The sequence below is a fragment of the Capricornis sumatraensis genome, chromosome 2 (assembly GCF_032405125.1).
Source record: "Capricornis sumatraensis isolate serow.1 chromosome 2, serow.2, whole genome shotgun sequence".
Classification (NCBI taxonomy): Eukaryota; Metazoa; Chordata; class Mammalia; order Artiodactyla; family Bovidae; genus Capricornis; species Capricornis sumatraensis.
Window position 1 is genome coordinate 127,589,261 of NC_091070.1, and position 25,078 is coordinate 127,614,338.

Genomic DNA, 25,078 nt, shown 5'->3' on the forward strand with positions numbered 1-25,078 from the left:
AGATTGTAGTTGCCTGTAAAATTCTGCAGATCTAAACCTTATCTTCTATAGACGGCAAAGAACTTTCAAATCTCTCCCAAGTAGTTAGCAGATTAACAGCTCCTTTTAAAGAAAAATAATTACCTTCCTCACTGGCTCTCGGCTGGAAGAGGGGACAGTCCTGAAGTGGAGAAGAATGCAAATTAAGTGCTTAAGCTGGAATAGCCGAACTCGGCTCTGCCTCCTCCCGCTCTCCTATCTGAAGCCGGTAGAACCCTCTCCAATTAACACCACGGAAGTCTGGGACTTCGGGCAGACAGCTCAACCATGAACTGATTAGTATCCAACTCTTGCCAAGGGCTCATTGAAGACATCCGATAGCAGAGAGAGATGGCTTAATATGCAGAATGACCAGTCATTCCTCCAGATTCTCTATAGTTTTAGCCACATACTAAATGGGATAGACACAAGGCAACATTTGTCCTCTGGAGTAGCTCAGCTTCTTACAAAAACTCCTTCACACACTTAAGGTTTATGCCCTTGGCTTTTCTAGGGAATGGATATAAGAAACATCCATTTAAACAATCACCTAGAGTTTTCGTAAAAGAACAATAGAAAGCACTGTCCGTTATGTTATCCGATGCCCCTTAAAGAAAAAGCACGTGATATATTCAGTGCCAAGAAAAAGTTTGTTTCTCTTTCGTTTGTTTTCCCTCATCAGAATAGGACTGCATAATCACATCTCTTTTTGCCTCAACTCTCCAAAACTTCAGAGGCAAATTCAGTGCTCAAATGCAATAACTAATTCATCCCAACCATCTTGCCATATCTATTCTTTGATTTTTTTTTACCCCTTTTGATCTTGATTTTATTTTTGTGCCTCCTGCTTTAAATTGGACTTCGTTTTGCAAGCCAACTTATATCTTTTTCCCTTCAAAACTAGGACATCCATCTTAAGTAAAGAGGCTTTTCTTACCCTCTAAGGAAAATCATAGTCCTCCCAGATGCTACAAGTGCTCTTGGACTTCACAGACCCATTCATGTCTTTGCCCTAATCTGTCTGGTTAATACGGTGAACATGAGAAGACCCCAATCAGCTTCAACCCCTCACCTACTTAGTGCACCAACGCCAAGCAAATAAGAACAAGGACCACCCAGCTTTTAGGATTTTATGCTCTTGAGCTTCAGGAGTCAAGCTGATTCCCAAAGTCAAAATGTTTCCACGCAGGGTGACAATACTTGGGACAGACACCCCCCTTAAGATAAAAACACTTAGGACAGACTTGACCCACAGCCATAATTCTGTCCAAGCCATTCTAAACAATTTTTTTTGAAATAAAAGAAACAAGCATTAACCACACGTAGATTTTATTTTCCAAAGAGAGCTGCAGTAACGTTTCCCATTTCACACATCCTTTTTGCAAAGTGACCTTGCTAGTCTCCCATTAAGAGATGGGGTCTCTTTCTCTACTCCTTTGAACTTGGACAAACTCTGTAGTGGCCCTGGCCAACAGGAAACAGTGGAAGTGTGTTGTGCCAGGCCCAGGGATAGCTTTTAACCAGCCTGGCACTTCCACTTCCTGTGTCTTGGCAGTCAGCTGCCATAAAAGGAGCATGACTGTCCCGAGAAGACAGTGCCATAAAAAGCACCACATGGAAAGGGTCTGGATGAGACACCACGTGGGGACAGAGAGAGATGCCCCAGAACATGGTGACACATGCGTGAGAAAGCCATCCGGAAGGGGACCCCCAGCCCGAACTGTCCTAGCTGTCACCATGGGCATCGGAGATGAACCTGGACTCGTTCCCGAATTCCTGACCCTCCAAACTGTAAGCAAAACGAAAACCAGTGGTTTTCAAATGGGGACTGCGACAGTGTCTTAACTCACACTATTGTGAGGATCAAATATTTAATGCATGAAAAGCCTCTGGCCCAGTCCCTGGCATGCAGTAAGTGTCCAACACATGGTAGTGATCATTTTTAATTGGTCTAAGTAACAAACTGAGCATTTTGAGTCATACCTGCATAGGGAGCCGGCTTGCTCCAGAGCTCTTTTGTGACAACACTCCACAGTCACACAACATAAGATGACCTATATAAACAGAACACTTCCTGTCTTATCGCCACCTCAGCTACCTCCAACAGGCCGCGTGTGGCATGGGATCGACATGCGTATGCATACATGCTGTAAACCTAGAGAATGTCACATAGTGTCAAGCCATGCATGATCTCTGCCGGGCAGAGAATCCTTTCAGGAGGTCCTGGGGGAAGGTCTCCTGCTGCACTTATGCCCAACTCGCCTTCTGACAAATGTCCAGGGAGCTTCGTGGTATGAGTCGCAGGCACACGGAAGGAGAGATTTAAGGAAGACAAGAATACCACTTACACTCCTGGCAGGTTTACCCATGTGCCTCTGAATATTCTGAGCTGAACATTACTGCTTTCTTTGCCATTCTTCTTTTCCGATGCACATATTTTAACATATCCATGTGTAGGTGCTGCCTTATCTCCCCATCTGCCCAGTTGTTTACCGAGTGTCCATTACTTGCAAAGGTTCAGGATGGAGGTGGGAGGGTAGGTCACCCAGGGAAAAACGCACTGACAGCTTTCACAACAGCAGTACTGAACCCTTAGGAGAATAATTGAACCTTTCCCGGCAATTTAGTCTCCTTATTTCTTCCCACTTTCCGGAGAACACAGCCACCAACAAATCCCTCCCAGCTAAAAGAGCCCATTCCCTCCCAGAGCTCCCATCCTCTTCCAGCCAGTCCCGCCATCTCCCCCCAGGGTAGCCTGGGATCAATGCAGGAGGACTTCAAAGAGGCCCTCAAATTGGAGTGCAGGCAGCACTTTCTTTAAAAAAAAAGAGAGAGAAAAAAACCCCGCTGGAGCTGTGATCCTAAGTCAGTGGGGGAGGGGTGCAGGAGGCAGGGGTGGGGTCTGACAGCAGGGCACAACGAGGATTAGGGCTGTGAGACATATTCAGCTCCAGAGATGAAAACTCTTCTTTCAGTGCTGACAACATCTGTTTTATTTTGAAGGTTGCTAAGGAGAGTTCTAGCTGGGCTAACATTGTTCCAGTTCAGTACTTCATAGTGAGTCTCTGCGCAGGGTTCAGGCGGCAGGAATAAAAGCTCACCAGATAAACCCCGCTCCTTTCACTCTGCAGATATCAAAGAATCACTTTCCTACCAGGGATGACTACCACCCCGCCTCGTTTCGTTCTGAATTGGACGGACCCTCTGCTTACTCTCTTATTGCTCTTCCTCTCCCTGCCCCCCTTCTGTCCCCACTTGCCAACTCCCCATCTCTGCCAAATAATGGCTTATTAGGAGGAAACAAGACAGTGAATGTGCCACTAGCCTGGGAGAAGATTTCAATGCAGAGACAAGAAAGGGCTGAGGAATGAGCTGGGGCTCATGGAGTGAGGATGTATGGCATTAAACAAAGGAGGAAATGATTTCCTAGCCTTTAAAGATCTGTTTTATCTCCTAGTAGAGCAATGCCAAATGCCTTTGTGTGGGCTTAGAATGGTCAGGGGACAGTAGAGAGATCAAGTTCAAAACAGGCAAGAGGCTGACCGGCAGGCCTATGTCCATCTTTGCAGCAATGGATGTGGGAAGCAAGGCCCTCCACACTCCACTTGGTCCCATCCTGCCTAAGTTCACTTGCAATTAATTACAAGATGGTAACAAAATTAGGAAAAGCATTCAGAAAAATAAGAGATGGGGAGGATGACAGTGGTAAAAAAAAAAGAAGAAGAAAAAAAAGGATATGACAATGACCTTCATATATATGACAAGTAGCAATTGCATGAGTGGCAAGGTGGGCAACAGCTGAGGGCCACTCTGCTTCTCCCCAGGGAATCAGACTTGGGGAGAGGACCCTCCAGAAAAGGTGGGGAAACAGGAAAGCCCTTACATTTAATTGCTATCTGGAAAAAGAAAAATCATTCTGGGATGCCAGGGCATTCAGTGAAAAAACTGTGTTCCATTAACTGAAGGAATTCTTTTTCTTCCCCGGGCTTTAGAAAAGCAGCAGCTCCTCCTACCAGAGAATACCTAGGCGTCTAGGGAAACGCGAGGGAGAATGGCAGTGCGCTCCCTCCAACAAAGATCCATTTCAAAGAGCCAATCAGCAGGACTCCCAACCTTGCAAATCTCTGACCACAAAAGGAAACTGTATCCTCTCAAATGAGGGTATTGAGACAACTGAGGCCACATCATCTAAACATCCCCCTTGACTGCCAGATTCTGTTTCAGCCAGTTTTGCTTTCTCTCCTCCCCAGCTTGGGATCTATCCAGGAGAAAGTATGCTTGTCGATATCAAGAATGCCACAATGCAAAACACACAGCTCCTTGACTCCTCTCCAGATCCCAGGGGAAGGATTAAGCCAGAGAGGTGAAGAGCCACCCTCCAAAACCACTTACCTAGCCAGGTCACAGTCACTGCAGCCGGAGCTGACACGGCCTCCGCCACCTTGTGCCAGGTCCTGTTGTGTCCGGGGGTCCAGAGTGCCACATGGCAGAAATAGTAGCCAGCATTTTCTTTGCTGATATCTCGAACCAGTAGATGGTAGGAGCGTGCATCCATGTGACTCAGGGCCACACGAGGAGAGCTGTGCACCAGGGAGTCACGGTCCAGCCGAGCCAGCACACGGGAGCCAGGCAACGTGCTGTCGGGCGTCCGGCTGAAGGACCACGTCACCTCAGGTCTGACATCGTCCGCTCGGTCTGTCGTGATGTTGCAAGCCAGGCCCAGGTCCTTGCCTTCAGCTACAGACACATTCCTAGCCACAGCCGCTCGGAGAACTGGAAAACCAAAAACAAGGACATTGAGATAATCTCAGTTACATCTGCTGCTTCCACCCCATCCCCTTAGATCACCTCCTTTTACCTTCTTATGTACGACATTCAAGTTAGGAGACTTTGTGCAGTTTTATGTGCTTGAGAAATGTACTGAGTAAATGAACGAATATTTCTTTTTATTGCATTAAAACAATAACAGCAGCAAACACTTATATAGATGCTTCTATATACCAGGTACTCTTCTGAGTCCTTTATAAATGTCATCTTCAAAACAACCCTACGAGGTGGTTCTATTATCATCTCCATTTTACCAATAAGGCAACTGAACCACAGAGAAGTTAAGTAACTCGTCCAATGTCACACAGCTACTACTATGTGGCAGGGTTAGGATTCAAATTCAGGCTGCCTGCCTCTAGGGACTCTGTTCTTCAGTGTTATACCATCATTATGTACATTATCATTTGAAAACAACTCTGTTGAACATCACAAAACTAAATTTATATTTTCTCCACATGCATGATAGACTTGGGTGACTTTCAGAAAAAGGATAAGTCAGCTCTGGCTGGTACATACTGTCATTCGGGGGCTAGGAGACGGAGGGTGGAAGTGAGGGTAAAACCATCTTCTGGGTGAAACAGGGTTGGGGATGTAAACAGAAGGACTGGGAAAGGAAAACCAGACCACATGCCTAGCAGGTCAAGTCTCTCAAATGCAATGTACCTAGAGCATCATGCATGCTGTTCTACACCCCCACCTTAAAGTCAAGGATAAAGGATATTCTAAAACCAAAACACAGTGATTTCTGGACAATGCCACTGCCCTCTCTCATTAGTGTGGATAATTAAAAGTAAACAATATTTAGATGAAGCACTGAAGGATTTGGTGTGACAGTCCCCAGGCAGATCTGGTTTCAGCATTCCCCTGTCAAAGCTTTTTATATGGAAACATTTTATTTTATTCAAGGGATTTTTTTTTTGCAAAGAAGTTGAACATCTGTAATCAGAGTAGAAAACATTCAACACGTGGTAATGCTCTGGGAACAACTGCTTAGATGATGAGGAGCCGACACCTCCCAGGGGATTCAAGTGGAAGCACAGAACAGGCCTGATCTTCCAGCCAGGGTCGCTCAGCATCAGCTACAGACCTGGGTCAGCTCGGCGACAAATGCTGGCACTTGGTTCAGAAAAGACCCAACCTCCCGAACCCATGTGCTTTGAAGTAAATGACTTTCACTATAGATTTTTCCAAAGACTGATGATATTTCAAACTAGAGTTTCAGGTCAAGTTCAAGCTTCACTTTGATGAAGACAGAAAATGAGGTAGGCATAGTATCAGAAAAAGGAATTTAAAGTCTAATTTCTCATCACCACCCGCCTTCTTCCAAATTCTTCCTCCTCCTTCACCCCTTTAGAGGAGCCAAAAGCAATGTGAGCCATCATTTGGGAGGAGCCAGGAAACTGCTGCTTGGAGCCCATGCTGCCGTCTGAACCACTCTGTGTGCAACCATGGTCAGAGGCCCTGGAATACTACCAGAGTCGCTCTCTGCCAGCCACCACCACAGCAGCTGTACAAGAAGGCCCAGGAGGGAGCCAGCCGAGAAAAGAAGCAGACAGCAACTGCGGACAGTATGCATGAAGAAAACGGATCCTTGCATTTAGAAACATCAGCATCTCTGTAACAATATAGTTCGCTTTCTAATTTTTTTCTCTGCAAGTGGCTAAATATCACATCACTCAGCACAGTTTCCACATGTTTTATGGGATTGGAGGGTTCACTACTGGGACAAGATGAAGTATGGTGAAGGGAAAAAAGAATCAGTTCTAAGGACTCATAGAGGGGACTTCAGACAAAGTCTGTGATGGTGTAAGCTTTCTCCTATTGGATATAACTGACCCTATAAATTAAGACACCAGGCTTAGCATTATAGGGGGGTTTACTGCCACCTACATGGTACAGCCCCACCATGTAAGTCACTTTGTGCCATTTATCACAAGAATGCAATAAGAATAGTTAAGAAGTTAGCTATGGACAACTTCATAGCAGCACTATTTACTATAGCCAAGACATGGAAGCAACCTGTGTCCACCAACAGATGAATGGGTAAAGAAGATGTGGTGTATATAGACAATGGATCATTACTCAGCCATAAAAAAGAATGAAAGTTAGCCATGTGCAACAGCATGGATGGCCCTGTAGGGGTTTACACTTAGTGAAGTAAGTCAGACAGAGAAAGACAAATATTATGTTTCTCCTTATAGATGGAATCTAAGAAATAAACAATACAACAAAAACAAACAAACAAAAAGGCTCACAGATGCAGAAAGCAAACTAGTGGTTACCAATGGGGAGAGGAGGAGGTGGGGGAGCAAGATAGAGGAAGGGGGGACTTCCCTGGTGGTCCACAGATTAAGAATCTGCCTAGCAATTAGGACTTGGGTTCAATCCCTGGTCAAGGAACTAAGCCCTACAACTAAGATACAGAGCAACTAAGCCTGCATGCTGCAACTACTGAGGCTGCACATCACAAGGAAAGATCCTACGTGACATACTGAAGATCCTGCATGTTGCAACTATGACCCAACACAGCCAAATAAATAATACAAATTAGTAAATACTCTTTAAAAAAAAAAAAAAAGATAGAGGCAGGGAGTCAAGAGACAAGAAGTACTAACTACTAAGTAGAAAGTAAGTAAGATTCAAGGATGTAATGCACAGCACAGAAAATAGAGCCAATATTTTAAAACAACTTTAATGGAGTAAATGGGGCTTCCCTGGTGGCTCAGATGGTAAAGAATCTGCCTGCAGTGCAGGAGACCTGGGCTCAATCCCTAGGTTAGGATGATCCTCTGGAGAAGGGCATGGCAATCCACTCCAGTATTCTTGCCTGGATTATTTCATGGACAGAGGAGCTGATGGGCTACAGTCCATGGGGTTGGACACAACTGAGTGACTAACACTTTCACTTTTAATGGAGGAAAATCTATAAAACTATTGAATCACAGTGTTGTGAAACTGTCTTGCGACTCCATGGACTGCAGCACGCCAGGCTTCCCTGTCCATCACCAACTCCCAGAGCTTGCTCAAACTCATGTCCATCGAGTCAGTGATGCCATCCAACCATCTCATTCTCTGTCATCCTCTTCTCCTCCCGCCTTCAATCCTTCCCAGCACCAGGGTCTTTTCCTATGAGTCAGTTCTTCACATCAGATGGCTAAAGTATTGGAGCTTCAGCATCAGTCTTCCCAAACAATATTCAGGGCTGGTTTCCTTTAGGATGGACTGGTTGGATCTCCTTGCAGTCCAAGGGACTCTCAAGAGTCTTCTCCAACACCACTAATATGATATTATAAATCAAATAAACTCCAATTTTAAAAAAGAAAAGCTAGCTAGGGAGAATGCAAGTGTTTAAAATGAGAGAAAGACCATCACTCTAGTGTGGTGGTTCTTAATCCAGGATCCACAAAAAAAAAATCTAAGGAGTCTGTGACATGGATGTGAAAACAAATTGCCTTTCTTTTACTAACCTCTACCTGAAAGACAGCATCTCCTCTCATTATGAAACTAAGCAACAAACCAGTGTAGTATTATCTGTCCCTGGGATCTTGCTCCCAATAGAAATCACAGATATTTTGACATTACAGTTCAATTGTTGCAGATATCTTAAAATATTATTTATATTCCTCACTTACCAGAAATTACAGTAGTTGTTAGGTCTGCCACTCTATCTTATTATTTAATGCATTAATAAAACACTGGGCTTCCCAGGTGGCTCAGTGGTAAAAGAATCCAATGCAGGAGATGCAGGTTTGATCTCTGGGTCAGGAAAATCCCCAGGAGTAGGAAATGGCAACCCACTCCAGTATTCCTGCCTGGAAAATTCTGTGGACAGAGGAGGGCTATAGTCCATGGGGCCGCAAAAAGTCGGACACAACTGAGAGACTGCATACACACACACGCAATAAAACACTATATTATTATATAACAAATTTATCTTAAATATTTTTGATAACTATTTTAATGTTATTGTTTTCCTATGTCATCCTCTTTATGTATTTTATTAATTAAAATATATTAACTCTGAAAAGGGCTTGTGAGCTTCAAAGGACTGTCAAAGATACCTATGCACAAAAGGCTATGCACCCTCAGGCTTGAGTAAGAGCCAGATGCTACTGCCTGCCTAACAGGCTCAGAATGTTCAAGTCTTATAACTACATTCTGGGTTTTGTGGCTTGTTGGAAATTTTTAAACAAACAAACAAACAAACCTTTACAACTGAAATTTTTGCATTTGCTAAATCTGAAACTCTTAACCTGTTAAAATAGTTGTTTGATGCAAGATGAACATCCAAGGTTTCTTATGTCAGATTCCTGACATCATTTCCGAAAAGGCAGGTGACCTGAATCCATCTGGAAAGTGATTTCGGCAGCCAGGAGAATCACGATTGAGTGCAACCTGTGGCCCCTCTTGTCGGCGAGAACACCTCCGACTTGCCTGACTGCCACAGTCAAGAACATTAGTCCTGCTTTTACCAAATTCAGCTCTCATGCTGTGGTGTAAATTCAGGGGCAAGTGCTCAGGACAACACAGTTTGCAGAGGAAAAACACTTCCCATGTGTATCATTGTCTGCTTTCCTTCCCAGCTTAGCAACATAGCAGCCATGCTCTCTTGTTTATAGTCAGGAAACAAGTCCAGCCAAGGTCTCCCCAGTTTCCAAAACAGGAGACAGCAGCAACAGCTCAAAGTACTCTGCGATCTGGCAATGTCAGACTCCCAGCAAACAGTCATCCGACCACCCGCAGCAGGGACATCCCCCTGAGAAGGTCTCTTTACACCTTCCCTCTGCCGAGCCAGAAGCTCTGTGAGGCTTGGGCACGATCCTCAAGCATCTCTGACCCCAGAGCCCAGGACAGAACTCAGCACACAGCAGGTTCTCTACTCATGCTTGCTGGACACTGGAGGCAAAAATGGCATATTTTTCATTTATTTTTATGGGTTTTTGGAAATATATTTTGCATTTCTTTAATTGCTTCTCTAGTAAGAGTAAGAAGGTTTTTGGTTATTGTTTTTTAAAAAGATGGTTCACAGATGAAAACAACTCCTTGCATATAGACCCCAGAGTTGGATGCTTCTGAGGTTTGCGTCCTCAAGGAGATAAGAAGAGGCCCAGCCCTAGGGAATCCCTCACCTACAAGGGGATGTCACATCAGAGGGGACCTGAAAGGCAGGCCTAGAGGACCCAAGTCGGACAGAGGTTTGGGGACGAGCCAAACACGTCCCCAACAGCTGTGGGGAAGGGCAGATCCAGAGATTGGGAAACACCAAACAAAATGAAGCCATGGGAGCAAGGTGGGGGCAGCCCCACCTCAAAGCCCCTCTGAACACCAGGCTGGACCTTGTCCTGGCACTTAAAGGGACTTAATCTTTCAGTCACAAGATTCTCTTAGTGTCTTATGTAACCTGCAGCTTCCCGTGGGTATGAATCCAGAGAAAAAGCAGCTGCAGAGCAGAGCTCAGCATTTGGCACAAAACAAATGCATCCTTTCCAAACCATCAACACCACCCTATACCCTCACCCATCAACAGGAGGTCTTCCAGGAGGAGGAGAAATCTTGTCAGAGAGGAATAAGGCTCTGGCCTAGTTCTTTACCCGGCTTCCCTGATGGCTCAGCAGAAAAGAATCAGCCTGCAACGCAGGAGACCCAGGTTAGATCCCTGGGTGGGAAAGATCCCCTGGAGAAGGAAATGGCAACTCACTCCAGTATTCCTGCCTGGAAAATTCCATGGACAGAAGAGCCTGGTGGGCTACAGTCCATGGGGTTGCAAAGAGTCGGACACAATGGAGTGATTCAACAACAACAATAAATAGTCTAAAACATGCAATTTTCAGAAGCTCACCTGTTGGCTGGATCACCACGGTGGCCACATCCACGGCTTTTTCTTGAATTTCTTGCCAGCTTCCCTGCTCCCCGATCCACTCGCTGACGATGCACCTGTAGGAGCCCTGGTCGGAGGACAGGGCCCGGGACACGGAGAGGCGGTACCCGTCGCTCCCCACAGTGTCCAGGCGTACGTCCCCGCTGCGGTAGCGCTGCTCATAGCCAGGGCCGGGTCGGAACCTGCCTTCATGGGTCAGGAAGAGGATGCTCCGCCGGGCGGGGCCGCGCCGCACCTCCCACTGCAGCGCCAGGTGCGTGTGCAGCGGCGACGTGGTGGAGGCTGAGCACCGCAGCTCGAAGGGCTCGCCCTCGCGCAGGCTGGGGCCCGGGGAGGGCTGAGGGCTGGCGGCCACACGCAGGGCATCGGGTAGCACTGCGGGGAGAAAGCAGAGCGGTCAGAACACTGCTGCCCCAAGCACTGGGCAAGTGCCCGCCAGCCTCCAGGCCTTGAGGGACAACTTCTTCCTCCCCTCCCCTGCTCTAATGCCCGGATGGGCCCATCTGCCCATTTCACTACATCTCTCAGCTCAGCTGACATTCTGACTTGACGAAAGACACAGCACTAATAAGACACCCCTGCTAGAACTGGGTGGTGCAAACTCCCTTTGGGAAGCTGTGTCTTAGGCTATACTTCTGTCACCCTTAGGCAAGCCACTTAAACCCCTCTGTGCCTCGGTTTCCTCATTTCTAAAATGGGATGACAACTAGACCCAACTCAGGAAGCTGACTGAGAATTCAACTAGATATAAGGGAAGGTTCCCAGGACCGCGCTTGGTACTCAGTGATAACCAGCCATGACTGTCCAACATATCTTTGCTGGGACACAGGCTGGAGTAGGGAGCCTGGGGGATCTTCTAGAAGTTAAAGCAGTGTAATTTGCAGAGCACTAAAGTGTGGGAGAACTTCCTGCACCCCCAGGTCTAGGCAATGCCTAAGAATAACTAGGTTGAGAAGACGGTATCTGCAGGGAGATACCCTGGGTTAAGATCTCCTTAACCCATCAAGGAAAACCGAAGCCTCAGTTATTTAATTATTAGGACCCATTGGGAAAAGGCCAGGTTTAGATCAGGCAAGTGTTGGTGAGAGCTACTGAGGAAGGGAAGCCACACTTGATATAGCAGGGAGGAGGCCCCTACCAAAGAGACTGCAGGAACCACCACTTCTCAGGTTTGCCTAAGGCTGGCTGAGAGAATCCCCAAACACCACTGTTCACCATCTCCTTGGGTTTTCCTGCCATCCTACACTGGGAAATGAATTCAATGTCCTTGAAAAGGGACTACTTTAAATAACAGAAAAAATTGCTACATTTTTAGGACCTATCCCAAAGTCTTATCTCTACTGCAAATGAACATAATGACTTTCTAGTATATACATCAGTCTGTGAGTCCAGCTAACACGACTCAGTTCCCAAGACCAGTTATCTCTGAGGCCATGGATACATATAGTTTTAAGACCTGTGAAGCTGAAGGCCAGAGAGACCCTAGATCATGCCTGGCAGCCACCAGAGGCTCCATCTGGGCAGCCAGCCAGTCTCTTTCATGGCCATCCATCTGCTTTCCTGACCCTGAGGAAAGCCTCTCCTTGCTTCTCCTTCCAAAGACTGGAGAAGAAACAGAAAGATACTGGGGCAGAGGGCAGGAAGTTCCTCCCGCAGCCTCCAGCTCCTGAAGATGGGCCTCGCACATGGAGACAAGTGTGTATCTGATCTAATGGAGGTGTGGCATGTCATGTGTGTGAGGACTACGGAAGCAATGGATCACTCCAATGCAAGAATGCCTTATGAGACTTTGTTCCAAAAAACATGTTTGATTTTTGTATAGGAATGAGAAGAGGTAATGGAAGAGGCAGATTTGACATTTTAATGCTTCCATAATGGAAGTGGCTCTTTTTATCCCCTCATGAGTCTAGTTGGGGAACAGAATCTGGAATATGGTAGGAGTCAAGAAATCATTACAGAAGAAATGAATGCCTGAATCAACCCCTTCCTTTTTATATCATATCATGTAGATTTTCTGCTTTCTTGATCATTTAATACACTACTACCCTGACATAATTCTTTTTGGAACAAGGCAACTAAAGGCATAATTAAGTAGCAGTAATAACAACATTAATGTTTCTATTTTGCTAGCCTCAAATTAAAATTATTTGTTCTTGCTCATTTACCAATTAGCTGTGTGATTTTAGGCAAGTAATTAACCTATGCTTTTCCATCTCCTTGTGTGTAAATTAGGGAAATACCCTGCCCTCTCTTCTTTATTGGGTTGAGAACTGAATGGGTGAGTAAATCAAACAGAACTTAGAAAAATGAAAAAACAAACAAACTCAAATATTCCAGTCATGTTAGGTGTGATTACTTGCACAGCTAGGCCCACCAGCTTGCAGTGGCCACATCATGCCTTCTCTACATGACCCATACGACTTCTAGAAAACACAGGTACTTAAATCATGAAGGGCACAGAGAAAGAAAGACATGAGCTTCGAAGAATCTCTTATTCCCATAAACATGAACAGTGTCCACGTGACCGTCATCCTCACATCCCTAACTTGACTGAGTGCTTACTATGGCACTGCTGAGGCTTTACATGTGCTAATTCACCTTGGGGGTTTCCCTGGTGGCTCAGTAGTAAAGGCTCTGCCTGCCAATGCAGGAGACGTGGGTTTGACCCCTGGGTCAGGAAGATCCCTTGAAAAAGGAAATGGTAACCCACTCTAGTATTCTTGCCTGGGAAATCCCAGGGACAGAGGAGCCTGGCGGGTTAGAGTCCATGGGGTCGCAAGAGTCGGACAAGACTTAGCGACTAAATAAGAGCAGTTCACTTTGACCTTTATGGGAGGTACTGTTTTCCAGAGGAGGAAGCTGAGGCATGGGACATACAAATGGCCAGAGAGCTGACAAACGGGAGAGCCAGCCATGGAACTAAGCGCAGGCAACCTGGCTCAGAGCTGGACTCTCCACCACACACCATGCTGCCTCCAACTCACCAGCCACGAGACAGTTCTATTCACCATGGAATGAAGAGGGGGACCTCAGAGGCCCTCTGGCCCATCCTCTGCCTTTCATCAGGTAAGATACTATTACTCCCTTGGACAGAGGAGGGAGCAGAGCCCCGGGCACAGTCACTCACGGCGGGGTGGCAGAGGGAAGTACGGTCCCCTGGCACAGCGATCCCCCTCCTCCCACGAGGATGCACCTTTAACCTGCACTGTATCCTCATAGTTGCCCTGCATGGTGGCGTCCGTGCTGGGGGTAGAGCACTTGTAGTGGCCCTGGTCGGGGTCCTGGACATTCTTTATGTGCAGCTCCACCGCGTCGTTGGCCGTCCGCCGCAGCAGGATGTCGCCCCTCTGCAGGCGCTCGCGGTACTGTTGGGCTGGGAAGCCCGCTTCCCAGGTGCTGGCAAGCTCCACGAAGCTGCTGCCCGAGGCCGAGAAGCTCCAGTCAAAGTTCTGCTCGCTGGGGCCATCGTAGTCACTGACGTTGCAGGGGATGACCAGCTCGGTGCCCACTACCCGCACCAGGCTGCCCGCAGGGACCCTCACCACGCGCCCTCGGCAAAGAGCTGCAACGACAAGAAGTGAAAAGAGGGAGGCTTGAATCCAATAAGCTCTTCCCGGAATAAATGTGGCAAGCCTGTGGGCGCTTCAGCTCCCAGGCACATAATGGAAAACATAACACTGAGCAGCGTGCTGCCAGTGTCTGTGCAGAAGAAGGTTCAGCCCACCCCAAGGACCCTGAGCCAAGAATAGCCCCCTGCAGTGAGTATCTCTCATGCACCAGTCTCCTAGGATCAACAGGGAGGAAGACAGGTGCTAAAAGTAGGCTAACTATAAATTTGAAGAGCTTTCTCCCTCCCGTTACTATTTAACCTACTGTGATCACTCAACGGGATGTGGAAATAGTTTAGGTTTTGTGTGAAAGAAAAGGACACAGCTAATCAAGTATTTACATTTCTGCCCACCCTATATCAACCCTCTTCCCTAGAGACCATTCCCCAGGGCTCCTGAGACCTGATTTACAATGATGGATGCCAATTTTTTAAATCCTGAAGCAGCCTGCTGATAAAATGATTTAACTCTGGTTATCTGACATCGCCTATAAATTAATTTTAAAATGTGACGACTCTACCAAGTATTAATTTTCTATTTTCTGGCTCATTTCCTTCTCTCTACTTTTCGCCCTGATCCAGATGCAGAATGAGGCTAGGGAAGCACAAAGAGAGAGAGTACGTGCTCTGGCCTGTTGCTGGGCATTGGTAGGAATGCAGCAGCTTACTGGGGATAGGCCGGGTGGACAACACCAAGAGTTCACTGGCATTTCCCGCCCCAAGAGCACAGACCTCTCGGGCCTCTGGGCGGGCCCTTGGGGCCTGTCATGGGTGTCCTTTAAGATAGCTTCTTTGTGATGAACTTTGGCACATTCTCTAGTGAGTTTACTACCTGTGTAAGCATTTCAATTTGGACCAAAAGAACTTGCACGGTTCTTTCCTGAGGTTCTATGAATATGCCCAGCATCAAGATATACAGGAGAAAGGGTGGGCTCTGAAATCAAGGGGGGTGTGTGTGTGTTAGTCTCTCAGCTGTGTCCGACTCTTTGTGACCCCATGGACTGCAGACCACCAGGTTCTTCTGTCCATGGAATTCTCCAGGCAAGAATATGGAATGGATGGCCATTTCCTCCTCCAGGGGACCTTCCAACCCAGGGATCGAGCCCAGGTCTCCTGAGTTACGAGCAGATCTTTACCGTCTGAGCCACCAGGGAAGCCCTGAAATCAAGGGGACCTGAGTTGAAATTTGAGAGACTTCTTTTAGCTTTGGCTTCCTCAACAATAAAATGAGGCAAGAAGGAGTCATTGAGCTGATGAAATAAAACGGCTAGCTGAGACTCCATCATGTAAGAAGAGCTCAACCAAAGGGATCTTCTATTATTTATTTTCAATTTTGTGTTTCTGTCGCTTGTTCTGGGTGGAGTTGTGTCTCCCTACCACCACCTCCCCATTCATATGCTGAAGCCCAGGCCCTCAGCACCTCAGAATATGACCTTATTTGGGAATAGGTTGTTGCAGCTGTGATTAGCTTAACTGTGATGAGGTCACGCAGAGAAGAGTGTGCCCCTGATCCAATGACCAGCATCCTTAAAAGGGGGGGAGAGTGCTAGGTGAGGCTCAAGGAAGAGATCTGTCTACGATCCAAGGAATGCCCTGCACCCCAGACTCAGGGACAGACACCGAGGCTGAAACCAGGTCCGAGTCCTCCTGGCTCATTTCTGCTGAAACTTCTCAGAAAGACATTTTCACCTCCTTTGGGATCAGGGTCTTAAAGGGATGCTTTGCTCTGAAACAGCACATGGGCAGCCCTCTTGACTAGGCAAGAAAGCGGTCTATGGCAGAAGAGACTCAGGCCAACACCAGGAGAGGTGCAAGGAATGTGTCCTCCTGACAGATAGCCTCATCTGAGCCACTAGATTTGGCCACACCCTCTACGTCATTCCACACTTGCCCATGCACACACATGTGCATGTCTTCCCCAGACATTTCAATTCCTTACAATTCCACTCACATTTATGGTCCTTAAGCTAATATCTGTCACTGGCAACTCAGGGCACTGAAATAAAACATACCTACCCAACAGTGAGGTCATCATCACCACAGTTCACAAAAGAAATAGGCGATCTTTTTTACATTTAATTTCAGAGATGACCGGATAATCCTAAATCTCACAGAGACCCTTCAGAAGGAAGGTCACAGTGGAGACCTGTAAGAGGGGTCACAGCCTAATGCTTTTTTCCTCGTGCCCAGTGTCCTCTTCTATGAAGTGGACACATGACCCCTTAGGGCTTTGTAAGGCTTAAATGAGCCACAGAGCCCCCATGACAGGGCATGAAATTCGGTAAGGCTCTGCTTTGCAGGCGGCATCTATAATAAACTTGATCACATTCATTCACTCTGCTTCCCCAGCAGGTTTACAAAGGAATTTCCTGACGTGTCAATCTTTGCAATTCCTAGCCCTTGTCAAGAGGCTGACCAGGTTAATAACCAGCTCAACAGGGCCCTTCGGCATGAGGCTATATTTCTTGTAAAGTCTCTGTCTTTATTCTTAGTGAGCAGAGCTTGGGGGACAGCCGGTTCTTCTCAGCTCTCCAGTCCTGCTTCCACACACAGCTGCCCAAATCATCTTTTAAGGCATAAATCATGTCACTTCACTGGTCAGAAGTCCTTCACGGCTCCTCATCACCTGCAGGATTCACTCTATCTTCCAGGTCCCCTACTGTGATCCCCCTGGTTCAAGCTACCTTCCCTCTCACCTGAATTATTGCAACAGTCTCTCAACTGGCTGCCCACCTGCCCTCCACTCTCAACATGGCCAAGCCATCTTTTAACAACTCAAGCTGTCTGACACCTTTACTCTGTTCAAAGCTTCAGATAAAAGGCAAGACCTCACAGGACCCGGCCCTTTTTGCTTCTCCACCCTCCTGCTCCTCCTTCCACTGTACTCTAGCCATCCTTAACTCCTAAGACTCTTGAGCAAACAGAACTACTCCAACCTCAGGGTTTCTGTGCGTTGCTAAGTCCAGAACATTCTCAGATGCTCACCATGCTCCATCATCAGCTCCACATTTCATTACAATGTCGCCTTCCCTTTCCTGACCATCTTAAAATTGCACATACCCATTTGGCCACCTCATGAGAAGAGTTGACTCACTGGAAAAGACTCTGATGCTGGGAGAGATTGGGGGCAGGAGGAGAAGGGGACGACAGAGGATGAGATGGCTGGATGGCATCAGAGACTCAATGGACGTGAGTCTGAGTGAACTCTGGGAGTTGGTGATGGACAGGGAGGCCTGGCGTGCTGCAATTCGTGGGGTCGCAAACGGTCGGACACGACTGAGCAACTGAACTGAACTGAACTGATCCTTATTCTTGTTGTATTTTCTTGTCACTTATCAATAATACTCTTTACGTGTATCCATATATTTTTACTACTATTTATTATCCACCTCCTCCCACTAGAATGTAAGGACTATATGAGCTGCGATTTTTACCTGTTTCCTTTGCTCCTGAATGCCAGTGCCTAGAACTGGACCTGATAGCAGATGTTCAGAAAATATTTGCTAAATGAGTGGATAAATAAAAATACACAAGATCCTTCAGAGTCTGGACCATGGCTACCATTCCAGCTTCATCAGCTATCACTCTCCCAGCCCTTAGTGCTTAGATGTCAACAAAACAAATGGCCGTTCGTTCTCCGGAAATGCCATGCTTCTCTTGTGTGCCACAGACTCTGCTTCTAGGCCTCATTCATCTGGAATTGCCATTTCAACAACTTCTCAGCCTCTTGCAAGAAGCAGCTCCAGCCCCATCTCCCTTGTGAAGTCTGCCTCACCTCCCCAGGGGTCACTCAGGCACGCCTGCCTCCACATTCCAACTCAACCTGCAGACGTGCCTTCCATGCTGGCTATTTTACAGTGCCGCTGGGAAAAGCCAAGCAGATATGAACAGATGCTTGAAAGACCAAATTCTAATCTCAAAAAGATAGAAACCTGAGTAGCGGCATACATGAAGATCTGGGCTGTCCTCTCATCTGTGCAAAGCAAGATTTTGAAGTTGAGAGAACAGAATTTCAACTTACTAATAGCAAGCTGGTATTTAGCACATATTTCCTTTAATACTGTTAGATAACAGTTAATAATATTTAAAAAGAAATACAACTTGTGAAACATAGAGCATATGGCTCTTTCAGAATCAAAAAGAATATCTGCAAAGTCACACATTGCCAACTTTATTTAGTTGAAACCTCTTGTAACAGCTGATAACTAAAGGGAAAAAGAACAAAATTCTCCTCTGGTTTTCCAAATTCCACCAAATTTCACATGAAGAGTCCCAAACACTTTGGCACCTGAACTGTATTAGTTTCACGTTCTATAAAAATATCTGTATTAAGAAATAATTTAAAATTGTAGTTTCATTTGTTTTCAGAGGTCAATATAAGAAACCTTCACAGGAAATACATTTCTTTATTAGTCTTAAACGGACTATTGAGGGCACTACTGTGTTTGGTGACACAAGAAAACATGATAAGCCTCTTAAAATTTAGGGCCTGAACTCCTGCTAATGGCCCACTGCGTGTTCTTTCCCCAGAAAATAAGAACTACATAGGCGTCTCTCACCACTCAGGCCAGAAACCACAGCCCAAGTACCTTTGAAACTCAACACAAAATTAGGGCACCTTAAAGCACATTTTGTGCGGTATATTAAGGCTCTGATGCTAAGGCTCTTCCTCATAACCCAATTACTAAGTGGACCAGTACCACATCACCATGCCCCGACTAGACCAGACCTTCTTACATAGGTCTCAGAACCCTGCACTGCTTCCTAATTCCTGTTTCTAAAATTTCTGCCTAAACCTCCCAGCAAACACACACACACACACACACACACACACACACACACCCCTGAATACAACTGTGACTACTAAATTCATCATCTCTCTTTTCTCTGTTCCAACTTCCAAGTCTTGTTTTCCCCATCATATATAAAATTCGTGTGTCCTTTTGTACTTTGGGCTTCCCTGGTGGCTCAGAGGGTGAAGAATCTGTCTACAATGGTGGAGACCTGGGTTTAATCCCTGGGTCTGGAAGATCCCCTGGAGGAGGAAATGGCAACTCACTTCAGTATTCTTGCTTGGAGAATTCCCTGGACAGAAGAGCCCGGCGAGCTATATAGTCCATGGAGTCCCAAAGAGTCAGACACGAATGAGTGACTAACACTTTCACTTTTGTACCTTAGCTTCAAGGAAATCTAGTACTAAATAAGATAGTGAAATATGGAAACCATCACAACTTAACTTTCTAATAATTATCTCTTTCCTCTATCTCTATAACTGCTTTTGCCATCTTTTGCGTCTCCTGCACTAGCAGGCAGATTCTTTACCACTGCACCACGTGGGAAGCTGGGGAAACAAAACTTGAAGTTCTGAGTTCACAAAGGAAGGCAGACTGTAGTAAACACCCCAGAATGGATTACAGCCCTGGAGACGGCTATGCCTTTGGAGTAAGAGCAAAGCTGAAGAAAAAAACCTGCTCTGTTAATACTGAAATCTCATGTCAAAACATCTCAGTTCCTCATTGGATGACAGTGAGTTTCTCTTACTCTTTAGCCTGCTAGGAGAAAAGGAAAGTACATCTTGTGAAGAAGATGGCATCATACAGAGCCTCTACAACTTTTCAATATTTAATCAAAACCTACCAGACACCCCATATGACAGCACCAAATGACTGAAAACAAAAGGCAACAAAACAGACAATAGAAACAGATGCACAGGGATCCAGACAGTGGTGTTATTAGACACGGGCTTTAAAATAACTACAATTAATTTACCAAAGAAATAGACCACAGGTTTCATTTACCTTAATCTATTAAAATAATCAGATTAAAATCTAGAACTAAAAAAAAAAAAAATCTAGAATTAAGAGCTCAATAAATGGGTTTGATATCAGATTAGATGCAGAGAAAAGAAGTCAGTATAAGATATCCAATCCTGGAGAAGGAAATGGCAAGCTACTCTGCCATTGTGAGCATTCCTGCCTGGAGAATTCCTTGGACAGAGAGACTAGTGGGCTACAGTCCATGGGGTTGCAACAGTAGGACATGACTGAGCAACTATCAGTCACTCATAAGATATCCAAACTGAAGCCCAGGGTGTAAAAAAGATTAAAAATATAGAAAACAGTCTAAGAGACACATGAGAGATAGCAAAAAGGCCAAACATGTAACAGAGACCCAGGATGAGACAGAAAGAATGCGATAGAATTGGGCGGAATTAATTTCTGAAGAGATAATGGCTAAGATGTTTCTCAAACTGACAAATACAGCATGCCACAGATTCAGGAAGTACTATGTCTCAGAGGCAGTGCAAATACGAAGAAAACCACACCTAGGCGCACAGTAGTAAAACTGCTGAAAGGTAGAGAAGGGAGCAACAATACAACGATGCTGACTTTCAGTAGAAATGATGCTCTTAAAACAATGTAATGACATCTTTAAAGGGATGAAAGAAAGTAACCCCCAACTAAGAATTCTACACAGAAATGCCAAAATAAATTTTAAAAGGAAGGCAAAATAAATATGCTTTCAACTAACTCTCAACAAGGGAAAGAGAATTAATAAAAAGAAATAGTAACGAAATACCCAAAAGATATACAAAAGGGCATTCTTCAAATAGGAGAAGAATGATCCCAGATGGAATCATGGAAATGTACAAAGACAATAGAAAGGTTACGTGTGGGGACTATATAATACAATATTAATCATGTCTTCAGGCATTTAAAATATATGCGTAATTAAAATATATGACAAAAAAAATAAAATAAAATATATGACAACAGCAGCACAAAAAATGAGGGCAAGAATGAAATAAATGGAGCCTAAATGTTTTCTAAGGTCTTGCATATGGTAAAAGGATCATCAGTAGACACTAATAAGTCAACAATATATGTTCTAATCTCTAGAATAATCATAAAAATAAAAAAACAGGTAACAAACTAAAGAGAGAGGGATAATAAAAATTACTTGATTAGGGACTTCTTTGGTGGTCCAGTGGTCAAGAATCCACCTGTCAACGCCCGGGACATGGGTTTGATCCCTGATCCAGGAAGATCTCACATGCTGCAGAGCAACTAAAGACCTGCATCGTGACTACTGAGCCGGTGCTCCAGAGCCCTCCAGGCACAGCTACTGAGCCCATGCGCTGCAATTACTGAAGCCCAGGCACCCCCTCCAGTATTCTTGCCTGGAGAATCCCATGAACAGAGGAGCCTGGCAGGCTCCAAACAGTCTATAGGGTCAGAGTCAGATATGACTGAAGCGACTTAGCACTCATGCGTGCACACATCTAGAGCCTGCCAGCCACAACAAGAGACGCCATCACATCGAGAAGCCCATGCACCACAATAAAGAGCAGCCCCTGCTTGCAGCAACGAGAGAAAAGCACACAGCAGCAAAGACCCAGCACCGCCAAAAATAAATAAATGAAGAAGAATCCAGCTGCCAATGCAAGGGACACAGTTCCAGGAACTCAGATCCCACACGCCTCGGGGCAACTAAGCCCCTGCCTAACAACTACTGAGCCTGCGTGCTCTGGAGCCCGTGCTCTGCAACAAAAGAAACCACAACTGAGAATTCCACATACTGCAACTCGAGAAAGCCCGTGCACAGCAACGAAGACCCAACACAGCCAAAAATAAATAAATACTAAAATAAATTTTTAAAAGAATCACTGTTCTAGTCCATTCTTAAATAAATTTAAAACATATATTAAAAAAACCTGATTAATCAAAGAATCCATAATTTCAGCTAAAACGACATAAGCATTTTTCAAGTATTTACTTTGTAATCTGTTCACTTTGATTCATCACCAAATTTCTCTTCACAAGGCTGAGATAGAGTAAGAGGAGGAATAATAACCCCCTATGTCTCTCTTATATGCCAGAACATCCCTATCACTGAACCGAGGAACCTGAGACTTAGCAAGTCAATAGCTGGCATGAAAGTATGAAGTGAGGGACTCTAGGTTTATCTGGTTCATGCACTGCCCTGTCAGGACAAAGACTGGCCGGGTTGGTTTTGTCTTCAACTGCATTGTTGATATTACCACCTTCTGTTGATTTTGTGTTTGTGCTAAGTGGGAAGAAGGAACAGCTTGACATTCCCTATAAAACATTTCAAATTCTCCAAGGACAATGTGAATCAGATAGGCAGCAAAGTAACCAAAACGAGTTACTAAGGAGGAGAAATACATATTCTTGATATAAAGTAGACAGAGGAGAAAAACAGAAAAACAGGATTATTAAAAATAACGTCCAGTTTCTTAAAAAATTTTTTTCTGACAGACTATCTTCATTATTTTAAGTGATACTAACTCTATGTCTTACACTTTCATATTCAAATAAGGTGAAGAGAACTTTATTCTAAAAACATATAGGAAGGACTTTTGGAAGCCTACTGCTCTTTCTTGCAGTACATACAATTAATATGCAAGCGGTAACTGGTTCCAGATTTCTATTTGCCTACCTCTGAAGTACTCAGGAAAACAATTAAATGCCTTCAACTTTCTTCCATCATGCAGAACAGATGGGGATAGGCTTGCTCCTTGGAAGAAAAGCTATGACCAACCTAGACAGCATATTCAAAAGCAGAGACATTACTTTACCAACAAAGGTCTGCATAGTCAAAGCTATGGTTTTTCCAGCAGTGATGTATGGATGTGAGAGTATGACCATAAAGAAAGATGAGTGCTGAAGAACTGATGCTCTTGAACTATGGCGCTGGAGAAGACTCTTGAGAGTCCCTTGGACTGCAAGGAAATCAAACCAGTCAATCCTAACGGAAATCAATCCTGAATATTCATTGGAAGGATTGATGCTGAAGCTGAAGCTCCAATACTTTGGCTACGTGATGTGAAGGGCTGACTCATTCGAAAAGACCCTGATGCTGGGAAAGACTGAAGGCAGGAGAAGGGGACAACAGAAGATGAGATAGTTGAGTGGCATCACTGACTTGATGGACATGAGTTTGAGCGAGTTTCAGGGATTGGTGATGGACAGGAAAGCCTGGTATGCTGCAGTCCATGAGGTCACCAAGAGTTGGACACAACTGAGTGACTGAACTGAACTGAGGCAAGAAAAATCAGGCAACTTTTTCAGTGCAATCATTCCTGCAATGTTCATTTCAATAAGTGTTATTGGCAACCATGAGGAATCATTAAGAGAGACCAGCTAATGAAGACGAACTGTATTTATCCAGGCTCTTTCACCTCCTCATGATAGCCATGGGAAATAGATTTTATTTCCTGGGTTACCATCAACATTATTCTAAATCAAGACCTGAAGATAAGGATATTTGCAATTGTTTCTGTTATTGCTGAAATGTTATCACCTCACTGAGCAGTCTAGAAACAAACAATCTGACTTTCCAATCAGAGTTAAGCTCTAAGAAAAGTATTGAAAGTTACTGAATCCCATAGCACAGGTAGAACAGAAACACTGAAACTGAAGAGCTTGTGGTATTTTCACTTTGCCTTGTCAAATGACACTGAAATCCCCCTTTCCCAGTGCTTACAAGCCCTTTAAGAAAGACTAGGGGCCTGTGGATTTCTACATGAAGTTTCCAGTCCACACATGATTTAGAAATGGATATACAAGGTCAAACCTATAAACCCTCATAGGGCCTTCACTGCAGCATCTGACTTCACAAATGCTAAACCTTTGTCTCTGCATGACTGCCACTGAGAGGTCTGGCAAGAAGGGAACACACCAGCTTTCATTTAGACAGTTCCTATGTGATGAAAATGCAGCAATGTACACATTAAACAAGTTACAGCCAGCAGAGAATGTGTAATGAAGTCACATATGGCACTACTTCAAAACCCCATCCAAACGCAAATAAGGTTCTACTAGAGTAGGCCTCATACTCATTAAAAAAAAAAAAAAAAAAGATTTAGCTAAGACCTTACAGAGATAAACTAGACAAATACAATATGACTTTTTAAACGAACAACTATTGAGCAAGAAGCCCCCTGGCTAGATGATATGTGAGAGAGGAAGGTAAATCAGCCTTGGACCTTCTTTTAAGAGACTTACGGTATATTGAGTTTTAGAGGCATATTGAGTCTTAGGGGCACGAGAAAAACTAACAGGAGGAAGGATATTTGTAACCAAAGAAAGGTACTAGCAAGTGCCAGGGGATCCACAGAAACTGAGGGTGCATCCCTAAAGAGATTAGGGAAAAGCTTCCTGCAGTGTCAACATTTGTATCGGGCCTCTGAAAAATGGCTGGGGGCTAGGGGCTAGGCAGGGGACACTGAGGAGAAAGGTGACCAGTGTTAAAAGCAGGAGCATAAGCAAAGGCCTAGAGGGAACATGTGGGTTGTGGTGAAGAGCAGGGTGAGTGGAGAGTGCAGTGTGAGCAGGCTGGAATGGACACACACAGGGGAGGCCAATCAGGAATCCTCAACGAGATGGGGGTGGGGAGGTTGGTGTAAGAATCAAAAGAAGAACAAGGGTGGGAGTGGAAAGGCAGCAGCTCTGAGAGCCAGGCTGCAAGAAGAATCCACTGACAGTCCTGCGATGAGGGAGATGTCCCAGGGAAGCTGAGAGCTGCTGAGGAAATACTGGGGAGAAAAGCAGTCAGTGAGACTCAGACGAGTTGAAAGGTCCACCAGGAATGGAAACCCGCGATATGCGAGCCCCATAAGAATGTAGAATCACGTGCTTGGAGAGGGGACTGGGTGAAGATCTCAGAGATATGGAAGTCCATGGAGTCACCAGGGGCCAGAGTACAAACAAGAGGAAAGGAAGAAA

At 45.2% G+C, this 25,078-nt stretch overlaps 1 protein-coding gene across 1 annotated transcript in view; it reads right to left on the reverse strand.

The window, feature by feature from the left end:
• PTGFRN (prostaglandin F2 receptor inhibitor) overlaps positions 1–25,078 on the reverse strand; it is an 83,461-nt gene that overhangs the window by 32,989 nt on the left and 25,394 nt on the right. The window contains exons 2-4 of the mRNA XM_068960557.1: positions 13,917–14,285; positions 10,685–11,098; positions 4,411–4,791 (exon numbers count right to left, since the gene is read on the reverse strand). Coding sequence (XP_068816658.1) covers positions 4,411–4,791; positions 10,685–11,098; positions 13,917–14,285 — 1,164 coding nt within the window. The remainder of the gene's footprint in view (positions 1–4,410; positions 4,792–10,684; positions 11,099–13,916; positions 14,286–25,078) is intronic.